Genomic DNA, 15,327 nt, shown 5'->3' with positions numbered 1-15,327 from the left:
TGGCATAGCACAGACAGCCCAGCCCAACTTGGCCTCAACAGCCAAACCTTCAGTTGCTGATCCTGACCTAGGACACGGGGTAGCTGTGTCCAAACAGGCTGGAGCGACGAGCAAAAGCCCAGCCCCTGCTCACAGCCCTTCTCTCATCAGCACTTCCAAGCTGCTCTGCAGGGGGACACAACAGACTCTTGTCCTGGCTGACTGCTGACTTTTTAATGCTTTTGATAATGGACACAAAGGTACATCATCTTCCAGACACCCTGTATTTAGGAGACTTCAGAATGACTTTGCATGGCACAGTAAATTCTCATGGTCATAGCAGCACTTGTAAAAAATCACAACACCCTTTTGTCTGAACAACAAGCACCTGAATGCAGAGACTGCAGTTTAAACTCTTGCAAGGTCATGGAGCAGACTTGCCACCTTTATTTTAGTGTTGCTGGCCAAGCAGGCAGTAGCCCAAGGGACTTGTCCTTCTTTACAGAGTGAGAGGGACCATCCAAAGGGACCTTGGCAGGTTTGGCAGCTGGGTGCCCATCAACAATCAGCCAGGCTGTTGAGAATTCCAAAGAGCTTTCCCTGCTGCGCTCTAACCAGCTCTAGGGCCTGTCCCACATTTCTCAAGCGTGTGCTTGGAAGCTGAAAGCCCCCAGGGTTTTCAGCAGGAACCTCTGGCTTCCCCCTGAATGGCAGCCTGCTACTCCCAACGTGCCAAGGAAAGAGCCTGGAATGTTGAAGGCGAAGCTTCAGTCCTGACCATCAGGATCATATCAAGCTACTTGGTAAGGAACGAGGGGTGTTCAATGCCCAGAACAAGGAACCAAACCCCAGAGAAACTTGTGGTTTCACTCAGCATCTGCATGGTTTAAGTACTACTCAGCTCAGGGCTGGGTGGATTGCTCTGGGCTTCCCACAGCAGTGTGCTCAGCGGCACAAACAGGAGCCCAAGGCTTGAGAGAGCTTTGCTGGCTTTAGGTGTCAGAATAACCTTCACATTGTGGCATATTCTTGTTCTTGAGACGCTTCCATATTGTGTCCATGGACTGTAAAAGCATCTGAAAAGGCTCTGCTGCCTGCCCTTACCTGGTCTCTGCCAGCTGCCTGGAAAGGTCTTGTCGGAGCCACTCCGTGGCTGCCAGTCGGCCCTCAAGGTCAGCCTTCTGGGCCAGCAGCTCCTCCTCTCGGCACACCTGGGCCAGTGCGTGCCCTTGGCCAAAGGATTCCTCAGAGGAGTCCTGGCTCAGCTGCTCCAGAGACCAGCTCGACGAATCTTGCTCCTGGGAGAGCTGCAAGTGGGACAAGGTACAGCTCGAGCCCTTCCTCAGGAGCCCTGTGCAGAGCCAGCCAGTGGCACCTCGCAGGCAGCCAGAGGACACGGAGCACCTGTGCTCTGGGCTCAAAGTTTCACAGCACCTGTCCTGGGCAGCTCTGATAGCCTGGGCTGCCAAAAGCCTCTGGCACTGTTACCTTGCAAGTGCTGTGTCAGGCCCTGCTGCCCTGCCTGGGACCAGACAGCTCCTTCCCAACACACATCCCTCCTCCAACCTCCGTGTTGTCACCCAAAACCACTGCATCTTCCACAAGTGCCAATACCAATTACTCTGAGCACCAGGAGTGTAGCTGCTTTTCAGCCCTTGCTCCAAACCTCTGCTCAGTTTTGCCCATTCCTCTGCTCACCTGCTCCATTTCTTCCCACACCAATTCCAAACCCCCATGTGTTGCATGGGCACAGGAGAAGCAGCTCCCCCTGCCCAGCTTATGGCCTGGAGCTGATTTGAACAGCAAGCTCCAGAGCTGGATCAGTCATTCTGGGCGAGCCAGGAAACAATCTGGCAGTCAGTGGTCTCTGGCTGGAGCCAGGCAGACAGACAAGGCTGCCTGCTGCAGCCCGGGCTGCTTTACCCACGCAGCCCTGGACTGACAGGGATAGAGACCCACCTCTTCATGGGAAGAAGCACTGGAATAGCTCAGGGACTCTGGAGTGGACTGAAGGTCAATGCCAGTGCCTCCCTGGATACCAGACTCTCCCTTCAGGATGTCCAAGTGCTTCTTCAGAGACCCTTTGGCAATTTCACTCTTGTTCAGGGCAGCAGTCAGTACTTGAGTGTACTCCCTCCCTTTCTTCAAAGCAGCAGCCCCGTGCTCCAACTCTTCCTGCATGTCTTCCCTCTCCACTTCCAATTCTTGAGTATTTTCTTTATGATTTCTCATCTCAGGTGCACACATTTCATTCTTCCCTTTCACATCTCTCATTTGCTGCTGGTTCAATTCCCGTTCATGCTGCCAAAACAGGGAGAAAAAGGGTCACTCACTCCCTCTCTCGGTTTGCTTTTCAGACCAGATCTGGACCCCTGCTGCAGGGGCAGGCACAGGCTGCCCCTCTCTCTCTGCCCCTCGGCATGCTGCAGACCTTTGCTGCTTCCCCCCTTGATGCTGCTCTTGCCCAGCTCGCTCAGCCTGTCCCAGCTTCCTTTCCGCCCTTCCCCGACCTCTTGCAGCTCCACTCCAGCGCTCCTTTGGGCAGGAGCTGCCAGAACTGCAGCCACGATTTCAAGTCCATGCTAAGCAGGATTTAGGCAGTGCCACGAGGACATGCTCTCCATCAGGGAGGAAGGCAAGAGCAAACACCCCCAGCATTTCCTTCCCTGGGGCTGGGCTGCCAGGAGTGCTGTTCCACCTCTCCTGTGTAGAGTTTCCATGGCCCCATCCCCGAGAGCCCCACTGCCCTCTCTTGGAGCAGCAATGGCCAGATCAGTCTGTCATTCTCTGCTGCCACTCAGGACGAGTTCTCCCCGTGCAGGCACACGTCCTGGTGTGGATCAGCACTCGGCTTTCCTCTCTTCTCTCCCCACTGGCTGCTCTCAGATGGCCAAGGCCAAACACCTTTCTATTAACAGCAGTCTTGGTCTTCTCACCTTCCCTTTCAGATATTTAGAAATATGAACATGGGTTTGGACACAAGGAATTCCCCAAACCATGCAATGGCCATAGAGAGAGTGTGGAGATTGAGAACTAAAGCTTCTAGGGCACAGAAGCCCAGCATGGAGGAAAATCAGCAGCTTCAGCATTAACTGCCTTTGGCATGACTACAACATCTCCTCCTTATTCAGAAGAATGCAGTTAGAAAAGTTTAACTGAAAAAGTCTGCTCCTTAGAACTATCACCACAAGGTCCAAACATAGCTAGGAATTGGCCCTCTGTGGCATCTGCCAATCTTACCAGCACATCCTTCCTTTCCTTCTCCAGGTTCTCCAATTTCCTCTTCAGAGATGCCACCTCCTGACGAAGAGTCACAGCCTCTTCCTGTCTTTCAGTGGCCTCTTTCTCCAGGGCACTTTCTCGAGAAAGGTACTTGAGTTGTGTCTTCCACCAAACTGCAACAGGGAAGGGAAGGAGAAGGAGAAGGGGACAAGCAAAGCAAAGACACACTGATGTGCATCCTGCAGAGACAACAGCACTGTCTTCTCTGCCTGCCGGTGTTTGCCAGGCCCTGAGCACACAAGGGCTCCAAAGCTGACAGAAATGAAGGAAATTTCCAGGCAGAGTAAAAAGCAGGAATGAAAGGGGCAAGGTTCAGAGGGATAGGAAAGAGTGTTTGCTCTTGGTCTTGTGCAGAGGGAGCAATCCAAGAGGGACAAAGGAGAGGGGATGTCTGTGCAGCCCTGCTCAGAGAGGCCAATGGCCTAGAGGCTCTGGCAGGGCCTGGAATTTGGGGGAATCAAGCTGAGGCATCCAGCTGCAGCTCCTTAACAGGGACACGGCAACTGAAAGGCTCCAGCCCAGGATCAGCCCTAGCACAGCCAGATGGCTCTGCAAGCCACAGCATCTTTCTCAAGAAAAAAGCTTTCACTGGCACTTGGAGGGATAAATTTCCTGCTGGCTGTTTTTCCCCTCTGACATCTCTGGGCACTTTTCCTCTGCGAGGCATCAGCAAGATCCTTGCAGGTGGGACAGCGTGGGGCAGTGGCTGGGGGAGGAGAAGCTGTACCTTGCTCAATGTGCTCCAGCTGTTTCAGCAGCTCCTGATTGTAGGCTCTGAGATTGTCCCTCTGAGCCTGTGTCTTCCTCAGCCCCAGCTCCATGGCCTTACACTGTGTGGCCATGGCCTCTGCTCTTTCCTCAGAGCTCTGGAGCCTCACACGCAGCTCAGACACCTCAGTTTCCAGCAGCTGCTTCTCTTCAGTTGCCTGGCGAGCTGTCTTCTCTATCTCTGCCAGCAGCATGGCCTGCATCTGGAAGAAGGATGCACAGAGCCTCAGGGACAGGGCTGCTCCTGAGGCCACAGAGGTGGCCGCAGGGAGAGGAACAAAGGAGAAATTATTTCTGGCAAAAACCATGCCAAAACCAGAAGGCACAGAAGCAAGGGTTCCAATGGAGACAAATGTAGAGAAAAGAGGGAAAGGGAGGCAATGGGCATCCTTGAGGCTGCAGCTCTGAACAGCAGCTGAGATGGCTGCGCTGGAAGTGCCCTGCCCAGCCTGCCACAGCCACCTCTGTGTCCCCACATTGCTCAGTGCTGGCACAGGCACCAACTGTCTGGGACAACACTGCTAACAGAGGGACGGAGAAGCTCCAGAGGAGGCTGCTGCTGCTTCCCCTCCCAGATTTCCTGCTGGGAGCCGGGAGAGAACGGTGCAAAACTTCGTCAGCAGACACCAGATCCAGCCTGGGCCTCAGGGTGCCGCAGCAGCCCCGGGCAGAACACGGCAGCTGTGGATGCTGCCGGGAGGGGAAAGAGGTTGGGGCCTCCAAGCCAAAGGTGCTGCTGTGTGTCCCTGGAGAAGAGGATGCCACTGCACAGCTTACCTGGGTGTAGAGCTCCTGCATTTCATTTCTATGCTCTGAGTGGAGCTCTTCGGCCTGGGTAAGGGCAGAACGAAGCTGAGACACTTGATTGATCTGGGCCAGGTTGTTTTCTTCCAGGGTTCTGAGGCTCAGATGCTTTTCTTCCAGAGACAGAGTCAGCCTGTAGCACAAGGCCAACAGATGGCCATAAGAGACATTCATATCCCTTGGGTGCCTCAGAGTTGGTCAACTCCAACTCAACTGATGGAGTTGACCACTATGTCAGGCAGCATTTGGAATGTGTCAACTTTGTCTGGGGTAGATGATGAGTGAGTCCAGAGCTTATGGGTCAGAATTAAAGGACAGACAATAAGGGTGACATTGCTGTGGGTGTTTGCTAGAGGCCACCTAAACAGGAGAAGTAGAAGGCTTTCTACAGGCAATATAAAGCAACCTCAGAGTCACAGGCCCTGGTTCTTGTGGGGAACTTTAGCTTCCCTGCCATCAGCTAGAGAAACAAGACAGTGCAGGATGTTTCTGGAAAGCATTCATGACAACTTGCTGTCACAGGCAGTGGAGGGTCCCACAAGGAACAGCATGCTGCTCAAACTTATCCTAACAATCAGGGAAGGCCTTGTTGGAGATGTGAGCCTGAGGTCACCCTTGGCTGCACTGCCTATGAATGAGATTGTGGAGTTCAGCTGGGGGGAAGGAAAAAAGCAGGGCAGCAAGCAAGATTACAACCACAGACCTCTTGAGAGCAAAATTTAGTCTCTCCAGGGACCTTCTTGAAAGAAGCACATGAGAACAGGCCCTGCAGAGTAAAGGGATCCAAGGTGATATTCAAGGATCACTTCCTCCAGGCCCAAAACCAATACATCCTAGTGAGCAAGAAACTGGGCAAAGGAGGCAAGAGACCAGAGTCTCAGGATAAGCAAAGAACTCCTGTCATTCCTCAAGCACAAGCAGGAAGTACAGAGGAGATGGAAGCAGGCTCAGGCCACTTAGAATGAATATAGAGAGATTGTTGGAGTAATTAGAAATTACACAAAGAATACCAAGGACCACCTTGCAATTAAATCCTGGCAAAGACATCAAGAAGAGCTTTTTTAAATATATCAGTTACAAAAGGAAAACCAAGGATGATGTGTCTCTGTCTGTTCCTAAATGGAGGGGAGATCCTGGTAACAGGGGATGCAGAGAAGGCAGAGTTCCTGAGTGCCTTTCTTTGCATCGGTCTGTACTGGTTAAGACCAGCCCTCAGGGACCTCTGGCCCAGGAGACCAGGCTAAAAGAATGTTGGAAGGAAGACTATCCCTTAGTGTGCTAGCAGTCCTCTGGCCACAGAAAGCAGGCACAGACTTTCCCAGGCATTTTCCCAGGGAAGGCTGTGAGAAGATCAGAAGAAAGAATGAGAAACAATTCTTATCTCCACTTGTTTCACCTGCTGTTGTGCACATGTGGAATGTGTCATGGAGATTTGTATACCAAAGGGTGATTTTTTAAGTGGACACTGAATGGTGTTTGGATGAATTGACCAGTTAGGTCAAAGCTGTATCAGACTGGCTGCAAAGATTACTGAATTTCTTAATAGAATAGCATAGCATAATCTAAGACGATATAATAAAGCAATTGATCATCCTTCTGCAATCATGGAGTCAATGCTAATTATTACCCAGCTGGGAGCCTGCAGGGACCCCTTAGCAAGACTTTCCTTTCAAGGAGGACTGGGTTAGTGAATGCCTGGGCAAACTCGACATCCACAAGTCCTTAGACCCCGACAGGATCTGTCCATGAGTGCTGAGGGAGCTTGTGGACACCAAAGTGAGGCCACTCCCCATTATCATTGAAAGGTCATGAAGATCAGGAGAGATGCCGGGGGCTGGAAGAAAGCAAATGTCACTCTGGTCTTCCGAAAGGGCATGGAGGAGGACCCAGGGAACTCTGCGCCTGTCAGAATCACCTAAATCCCTGAAAAGGTGATGGAGTACCTCATGCTGGAGGTTCCCTCTTCCCCACATGGAAAGACAAAAAGGTGATCAGGAATGGTAAGCATGGATACACTAAAGATAAATCATGCCTGACCAACCTAATTGCCTTCTACAATGAAACATCTACCTGGGTGGCCAAAGGGAGAGCAGTGGATATTGTCTACCTTGATTTCAGCAAGGCTTTTGACATGGTCTCTCACAACATCCTACTTGGGAAACTCAGGCAGTGGGGGCTGGAGGAGTGGATAATGGGCTGGACTGAGTACTGGCTGAACAGCAGAACCCAGAAGGTTGTAATTAGTGGCACAGGGGCTCATAAGAGGCCTGTCATTAGTGGTGTCTCACAGAGTTCACTCCCGGGCCCACTATCGTTGAACTTGCTCATCAATGACTTGGAAGAGGTTGTCAATCCCTCCCACAGGGTCGCTGTGCATCCCCTCAGAGGGATCTCAGCAGGCTGGGGATGGGCAGAGAGGAGCCTTCTGAAATCCAGCAAGGGCTAAGGCAGGGTCCTGCACCTGGGGAGGACCAGCCCTGGGCACCTGCACAGGCTGGGGCCAACCTGCTGGGAAGCAGCTTTGTGGAGAAGGACCTGGGGGTCCTGGTGGACAAGAAACTTTCCATGAGCCAGCAGTGTGTCCTTGTGGCCAAGGCGCCACTGGGATCCTGGAAAGCACTGGGAACAGCATTGCCAGCAGGTCAGGCAGGGGATTCAGTCCCTCTGCTCAGCCCTGTGAGGCACATCTGGAGTGCTGTGTCCAGCTCTGGCTCCTCAGCACAGCAGGGCCAGGGAGCTCCCGGAGTGGGGCCAGCCGAGGCTGCGCAGCTGAGCAAGGGCCTGGAGCATTTCAGTGCCCAGGAAAGGCTGAGGGAGCTGGGGCTGCTCAGCCTGGAGAGGAGCCCCAGTGAGAGGGGCCTCAGCCCTGGGTGTCCTGGTGTGCAGGGAGGGGCAGAGCAGGGCCCAGGCTCTGCTCCCTGGGGCCCAGCAACGGCACCAGAGGAACGGGCAGGGAGCGATGCCCAGGCAGCTCCACCTGGACAGGAGGAAGAAATTCTTTCCTGTGCAGTGACCGAGCACTGTACGGATTGTCCAGAGAGTCTGTGAGTCTCCCTCACAGGAGACATTCCAGAACCACCTAGATGCAATCCTGTTCCATGTGCTCTGAGATGACTCTGTGTGAGCAGGGAGGTGGGACCAGATGAGCCACTGTGGTGCCTCTAGCCTTACCCATTCTGTGATTCTCTTCATCTGGCTTAGATAAAAAAACCATGGGTTTAACATGTCTTATGTCAATAAAAAACATCAGAAGCCAGGCTGATCCACATCCCAAAGGCTTCAAGTTACAGGAGCCAAGGTGGGGCTGATGGATGGATCCAGCTCCTTACAATGCAGCTCGGGCAGCGTCAACACACCCACCTAACAACACAATACCCCCTAGAGGGAATGGGCTACCCCGAAAGACTTTGTCTGCAGAAAAACTCTAGCTGAAGGCTTAAAAGAAAAGAAAATGAAAGACAACATCCAGACCATGAGAAGTGTCTGCACCCAGAGTTCAGAATCTGCCACTTAAGAAATGCTGCCAGAGCTCCTGGATGATGCAAAGATGGCAAAGAGGGAATCCATTCACCACAATGCAGAGTCCCACAGGCTTTCATTTACCTGGCTTTTTCACTCTCTAGGGCATTCACAGAAGCATGCAATTCTGAATTTTGCTGTGCCACTTCTTCCCATCGACTCCATTCCCTCTCCAAGTTCTGCAGATGCACTTGCAGCTCCTTGTTCTGTTGTTTTGCCTCCTCCAGCATCTTCTGGGTGTGCTCAACCTCCAACTGCTTCTGCCTGGACTCTTCCTGGGCCTCCCTCACATCTTGCTGGGCTCTCTGGACAGTCATTTCCTGGGACTCTCGGGAGGCTGCCAGCTGAGATGTCAACTCTCCCACCTCCAGTCAAACAGAACAAAGCAGTCAGAGGCTACAGCCACAGCTTGTCACTGTCAGCCACAGCACAGGCTGTGAGCAAAGGCAAAGGACAACTTTCCATTTCTCCCTGTCCTGAGAGCACCAGATTCACACTGGATATGGACAACTTGTTGCAGTCTCCAAGTGGCCCACCACCAAGGGCACCTGAAAAAGCACCTCCCACACCAAGGCTAGCAAGGAGAGGCCAGCAGGAATCCTTGCTGATGCTTGCTGGCCAACAGCCCAGAGGACTGGCCCTGCTGTCCAGAGCAGCAGCTGAGATTCAGCAGAGCTTTGGGCGTCCTGAAGAGCAGCTGCCACGGAGCCCCCAGAGCCTGAGACAGCCCCAGGGATCACCCCATCAGCTGCTGCTCTGCCATGGAAAAGCAAGAAGGCCACAGACCCCTCCCTGCACGGCTGCAGTGCCACTGCTGTTTCACTCACCTGCTTTTGTAAAGCCTCCCTCTGCTCAAGGAGGAGATTCATTTCCTCTTTGAGGCCTTGTAGCTCTTCCTCGTGCCTCCTCTGCGCTGTCTGGACTTCACTGCGAGCTGCCTGCAGCTCAGCTTGCAGATTTGCCTCAATGGTCTGGAAAACAAAATGCAGAGCAACTTCCTGGGACCTGCCCTCCTGCTCAGCTTGTTCTACGTGCTGCCTCAAAATCCCATTGCTTCAGCTGCTTCTTTTTGCTTCTCTACCCAGCTCTCTGCTTCCACTGCAACCTTCCTTCCTGGGGCTGAGCTCTGGAGCTTACCAGGCTCTGTGCTCCCAGGGCCTGAAGCAGCCCTTGCCTCCTCAGTCCCAGGAGCTGCCTTTGGTGCCCTTCTCACTGCCCTGCCCTCTGTTGCCTGCCTACTCACACTTACCTGCCCCTTCTCTTGCTGCTCTTTCAGCTCCTGCCTGAGCTGCTGGACCTGCTGCTGTGCTTGGCTGAGCTCTCCCTGAGTTTGGAGCAGTGCCTCTGATAAAGCACTCTTCTCCTTCTGCTCTTCCAGCAGCACCTGCACAGAAGGAAAGAGCAGAGGGCTTCACACTTCTCCTGCCACATCCGTGGCAGAGGCAAAGACTGATGGGCTCACGTGCTCTCACAGCACTGGGCTGCTGCTCCCCTGGGCCACTGCCTGCCCCGGGGCAGACACAGCTTCCCAGGAAGTGACTTAAAACACGGCCACAAAGACATCTCTGGGTTACTGTTCAGAAATACTCCAGGCAAGTCTTGGAAAAGATTTTTCTCTTGTCAGTGTTCCTGTTTCGCCCTCCCCTTTCCCACATAAGAAAAGATCTACAAGCTCACTTTGGCTACGAACACATGCCAGTACACACCAAAAGGGGAGCGGAAAGAGAACAGTGAAGGTACCCTGAGGTACATCTTAGAACAACAGAGCACAAGAGCAGCAGAAAAATCTCAGCTGACAGCTGATGTTTCTGCCTGGCTTCCTATGAGAGGGCTCATTCCTGGTCCCAAAGACAGCCCCATTCAGCTTTCACCTCCCCTAATTCAATGTAGAAGACACAGAGGGCAGGCTCCACACAGCCCCATGTCCTGCCATGTCCCACAGCTCCAGCTTTGCAAAAAATCACACCAGTTCTCCTCTCACAGTCATTACCTCTCGCTTGGCATCTTCAAATCTAGTTCGTTCCTCTTCTTGTTGGGCCAGCAGGGTGGCAACTTTCTGCCTCATGTCAAACAGCACCTTCTTGTGCTCCTGCTCTCTCTCTGCCTTCTCTTTTTCCCATTGCTCCAGCGTCTCCTGCATCTCTGCATGGTGCCTTTCACGCACACTTGACTGAGGAGGGGAGGAAAAATTTGCAAGATGAAGTCCCAGGCAAGCTCCTTGCCGAAACAGGTGAAGCTTCATCCCTCCCACAACCCCCAACGGGAAAAGACAACAGCACTCCAGAAACCGTGTCCTGTCATGGAATTCAAAAGGAAGCTCAGCAGGTGCAACAATCACAGACTCGTGGAACCTCTTATCTTGGCAAAGACCTTCCCAAGCGTTGAGTCCAAGCATTCAGAAAAGGAGGTGTCACCTTCCCCTCTCTGACGCCCCAGTCACAAAGACTGAAGGACCAGGGACAAGGGGCCTGTTCCATTTGCTTCCAGCCCAAAGCTAATCCCTCTGTCCACCGTGGAAGCACAGCAAGAAAGGAACCGAGTTCCCACGCCTGCAGCCAGCAGCACTGTTGGCATCTGCTCCACGCTGGCATCTGCTCCACGCTGGCATCTGCTCCACGCTGGCATCTGCTCCGTGGCAGGTGGGACTCAAGGACAATCCTGCCCTGGGCTGCCACGCTTTGGGTGGGCACTGCCCAACCTGCTCTGGAACTCCTCTTACACCCTCACTGAAGCTCTGGCTGCATTTACTGTCCCAGCACCATCCTGGGGGCCTTCAGGCACTTCCAAGTCTGAGCTGCTGGTTCTGCTGCCCGGCCCAGCAGCGGGAGGCCTCTGGCAGAGGATTGCTGCCCTTTCACACCCTCAGGCTCTGCTTGTGCTAAACCAACCCACAGGGCTGGCTTGGACAATTCAGAAGTGTACTGTCCCCTACCAGGTCTTGCAGGAGCTTCTTTATTTCCAGCTGCTGAGCAGTTCTCTGAAGCCTGAGGCTTTCGTGATGCTGCTGCTCTGCCTGCAGGAGCTGTTGAGCTGTGTCCTCCCTTTCCTGCCTCCTGAGAGCTCTCTCTGCTTCCAGCTCACGTTGCAAGCACATCACTTCTCCTGCAAACACGACCAACACCAAGAGTCAGAGTCTCTACTGCCTTTACTGACCTCAGGCCCTTTGAGTGCCACCAGCCCCACCACTCCTCAGAAGCCCTGTGGACAGAGGCAGCTTTACAGGGTGTTTAGCTGCTCTAGGAAGGGGCAGCACCACAAACAAAGCACACGAGGTTCTCACCTTCTAGCACCTCCTTGGTCTGTGTGACTGAGAGCACTTGAGCCTCCAGATGGTTCCAGGTAACCTCCAGCTGAGATATCTGCTGCTGAGCAGCACACAGCCTGGAATCCAGGCTCTCCTTTGCTGACCTACAAGTTGCACACACAGAGAGACATGAGTTGCTTGCCCCAGATTCCCACAGCCGGTTATTCCAGGACAATGTGGCTCAAGATCCTCACACCTGAGTATGGGAAATGAGTGATGTGGAAACTCGCCCAGACAAGGCACATTTGTGCCATGTCAACAGCAGAGCCGGGCCCTCAGAGTGACTGCCCAGGCCTTCCCTATGGCCTGGCATAGCACAGACAGCCCAGCCCAACTTGGCCTCAACAGCCAAATCTACATCTGAAAAGCACAGAGAATACTAGAAACCCCTGTGTAGTGTTTACCACCTTTATCATTACAGCTCTTCAGCCCTGTCCTGCCTAGGGTTTGCTCCCTGCCTTTACCTGGTCTCTGCCAGCTGCTTGGAAAGGTCATGTTGGTGGCGCTCTGTGGCTGCCAGTCGGCCCTCAAGGGCAGCCTTCTCACGGCCCAGCAGCTCCTTCTCTCTGCACACCTGAGCCATTTCATGCTCTTGGCCAGAGGATTCCTGGCGCAGCTGCTCCAGAGCCCTGCCCAATGACTCTTGCTCCTGGGAAACCTGCAAGTGGGACAAGGTACAGCTCGAGCCCTTCCTCAGGAGCCCTGTGCAGAGCCAGCCAGTGGCACCTCGCAGGCAGCCAGAGGACAAGGAGCACCTGTGCTCTGGGCTCAAAGTTTCACAGCACATGTCCTGGGCAGCTCTGATAGCCTGGGCTGCCAAAAGCCTCTGGCACTGTTACCTTGCAAGTGCTGTGTCAGGCCCTGCTGCCCTGCCTGGGACCAGACAGCTCCTTCCCAACAAGCATCCCTCCTCCAAACTCCCTGTTGTCACCCAAAAGCACTGCATCTTCTACAATTGCCACTTGGCAAACAGAATTTCTCTCTGGACCTATTTCTTTGATGGACAATTTCAGGAAGGTTTGACAAAGCAAATTTAATTGCTGAATCAAGCCCCTTTAATTGCTGAGCCCCTCCAGCTCCCTCAGCCACTCCTGGTCACTCCTGTGCTCCAGACCCTTCCCCTTCTCTGTTCCCCATTTTTGAGGCTCTGTGGCTGCCCAAAGCAACACATTTTGCAGAAGCATGCAATGCTGTGCTGATGAACATGCATATTCCTGGCTAATCAATGCATGTGCCATCTTGAGCCAGGTGTTCACAGCAGTGTGCCTGTCTTCTACTGCCAGAAACAGCATCTGGGTTGATCTGGCTGCCACAACTCCCATTTCCACAGGTGCTGCCTAGCAATAAGGTGTTCAGAGCCATGCTAACATCATCCCACTCTTGCTCCAGCTGATCCCTCTGAAGCTGCCATTCCTCCAATGTCTGCCTCTTGACTTCCAGCTCGCTCTACAACAGTGGGTCTTCTCCCTCGAGTATAGCCAAGCCCTTCACTGTACAAGAAGGGGCAAGACGGGTTTTCAAGGGAAAACCAGTCTCATTTCCCAAACCAACCTCCATTCTGTCCTGCTGCTCTGTCTGTTCTGCCTGGGCTGACGCTTCCTTCCTCTGCTTGGTGTTCTCCAGATGGACACCCAAGGCTCCTGGCTCCGGGATTCCAGTGCACTGCAGCAGCATTTCCCTGGACATCTCAAAGTTTGCACGGTCACTGCAGAGACAAGGCTCAGTCAGAAGAATCAAGAGGCCTGAAGAGTCAGCAATGCCATTTTCAGCACTCCAGGATGGAGCTGGGGGTAGTGGGCTAAGGAAGACCTTGCTCCTTCCCTCCCAAGAAAATCCTCCAGAGGCAATGGGAAAGGCAGGATTTTGCCTTCCCTCAGTGAGAAGCAGTGGCTGGGCAGGGGTGCACAAAGAACAGAACTCGAGGAAGCAGCAGGGCAAGAAGACGGAGTCTTCTATTCCAACATGGCTGTGCAACTCCCAGACAGCCTTGGGACTCACAGTAGAGCATGAAAAAACCAGACAGCATGATGCTCAAGAGCCACACTGAGGCCTACACATGGTAGGCAGGTGACTTCTTCACCCAGGGCACCTCTGAACTCCCAGGCCTGCAAGCAGATTGTTTCTGGAATGCAGGAGGAGGAGGAGGAAACACTCACCGTCTGGTTTCTTCTACCAGAGAGTCTATGTGCTGGACGTGCCTTCTGATCCTCTGGCTTCTCTCCTCCATTTGATCAAAATATTGCTGCATGCGCCCCCAGGTCTCTATAGCTTCCTGAACCAATTCCAAGGGATGCTGTTCACCACTGGATGTCAGAGTTGAGAGGATATTCCCAGGACTGTCGCTGCAGATGATGGAGTTGGCCATGCCGTCACTGTTGTCTACCAGTGCCTGAAAGCCCACATCCAGCTGTTAGTCAGGTATTCTGCTCCTATTCCAAAGCAGCACTGAGATGCTTCTTCTGATCCCACAAGAACCAGCGTCCATTCATGGAGAACCAGTTTCAAAGTGCCAGCCAGCTCAGCAGAGTTTACTCACCTCAGGGGCTCTGGAGGAAGGTCCCTGCTGAGAAAGCCCTCGAGCTCCCTGCAGGAGCACAGGGAAGAGCACACTCAGACTGCATGGCTGCCCCTGAGGCAGTCGCCTCTGAGTGCTTCCCAGACTGTCCCAGAGCACAGCAATTCCAGCTGAGCTCTTCCTCCCCTCCTTGGCAGTATTTTCAGCCCAGTAGTTTGACAGCAGTGCAAAGGAACATGCTGGAAGGTGTCTCATCACTTGTAAGAACACGAGAAGGGGAGTTGCCCAGAGCCCCACCCAGTCTGCCCTTGAACACTCCCAGGGATCCCGGGGCAGCCACAGCTTCTCTGGGCAACCTCAACACTGGGTGCCCGGGCCTCAGCGCCCTCATAGGGCAGAATTCCCTCCCAGTGTCCCATCCATCCCTGCCCTGTCTTGGTGGGAAGCCTTCTCCTGTCCCTGCAGGGCCCTGGCTTAAAACCCTCTCCAGCTCTCTTGCAGCCCTTTCATGCATTGGAAGGGACTCTAAAGTCGCCCTGGAACCTTCTCCAGCCTGGCTAACCCCAACTCTTGCATCCTTTTCCCTTGGCACATGTGCTCCAGCCCTTGCAGCATCTTCCTCTCATCCTTGTGACCTCCTCTGGGCCCCTGGGGGTCATTTCAGAGATGCCTGGGAGAAACCCATTCTGGACTCTGGGAAGCACTGAGGCTGGGCTGTAATTTGGGTGAGGGGAAGGCAATGAAAAGCTGCTCCCTTGTTTGTGCCCACGGCCTCCAGTGGGACAAGGACAGAGGAGGAGATATGGCTGTGCTCTGGGATGGCCAGGAGCCACCCATTCCCTCCCACACTGTCCCCACAGCGAGCACCAAAGCCTCTGCCAGCTCTGGAACAGCCAGCTGTTAATCCCTTGCTATTCCCAAAGGGAACTGTTCCCCGAGGCACAGCCCAGGCCCTCTCTGGTCCCTGCTGGGCTTGGCACAAGGAGAGCAGCAGCTTTTTTCACTCACCCGCCGGGACTCCATCTTCCCCTTTCACAAGGAGTGAGAAACAGCAGTGACCAAAGGCCCTTGGCCTTAGCAGGGTCTAAACCCCAGTGCCCAAAGGCCCTTGGCCTTAACAGGGTCTAAACCCCAGTGACCAAAGGCCCTTGGCCCT

General features: G+C 53.7%; 1 protein-coding gene across 1 annotated transcript; it reads right to left on the bottom strand.

The window, feature by feature from the left end:
- Nucleotides 1-4,468: 4,468 nt before the first annotated feature.
- LOC140680385 (uncharacterized) lies at nucleotides 4,469-14,002 on the bottom strand. The gene is made up of 9 exons (XM_072917139.1): nucleotides 13,813-14,002; nucleotides 13,208-13,361; nucleotides 12,121-12,314; nucleotides 11,633-11,760; nucleotides 11,285-11,454; nucleotides 10,343-10,522; nucleotides 9,602-9,736; nucleotides 9,180-9,323; nucleotides 4,469-4,966 (listed from the first exon to the last, which is right to left on the bottom strand). Exons 1-9 carry the CDS (start codon nucleotides 13,902-13,904, stop codon nucleotides 4,835-4,837), a joined length of 1,329 nt encoding a protein of 442 aa, XP_072773240.1. The 5' UTR covers nucleotides 13,905-14,002; the 3' UTR covers nucleotides 4,469-4,834.
- Nucleotides 14,003-15,327: the final 1,325 nt, after the last annotated feature.

This window comes from Taeniopygia guttata, chromosome 20, assembly GCF_048771995.1.
Source record: "Taeniopygia guttata chromosome 20, bTaeGut7.mat, whole genome shotgun sequence".
Classification (NCBI taxonomy): domain Eukaryota; kingdom Metazoa; phylum Chordata; class Aves; order Passeriformes; family Estrildidae; genus Taeniopygia; species Taeniopygia guttata.
This window is presented reverse-complemented; position numbering and strand designations above follow the sequence as displayed.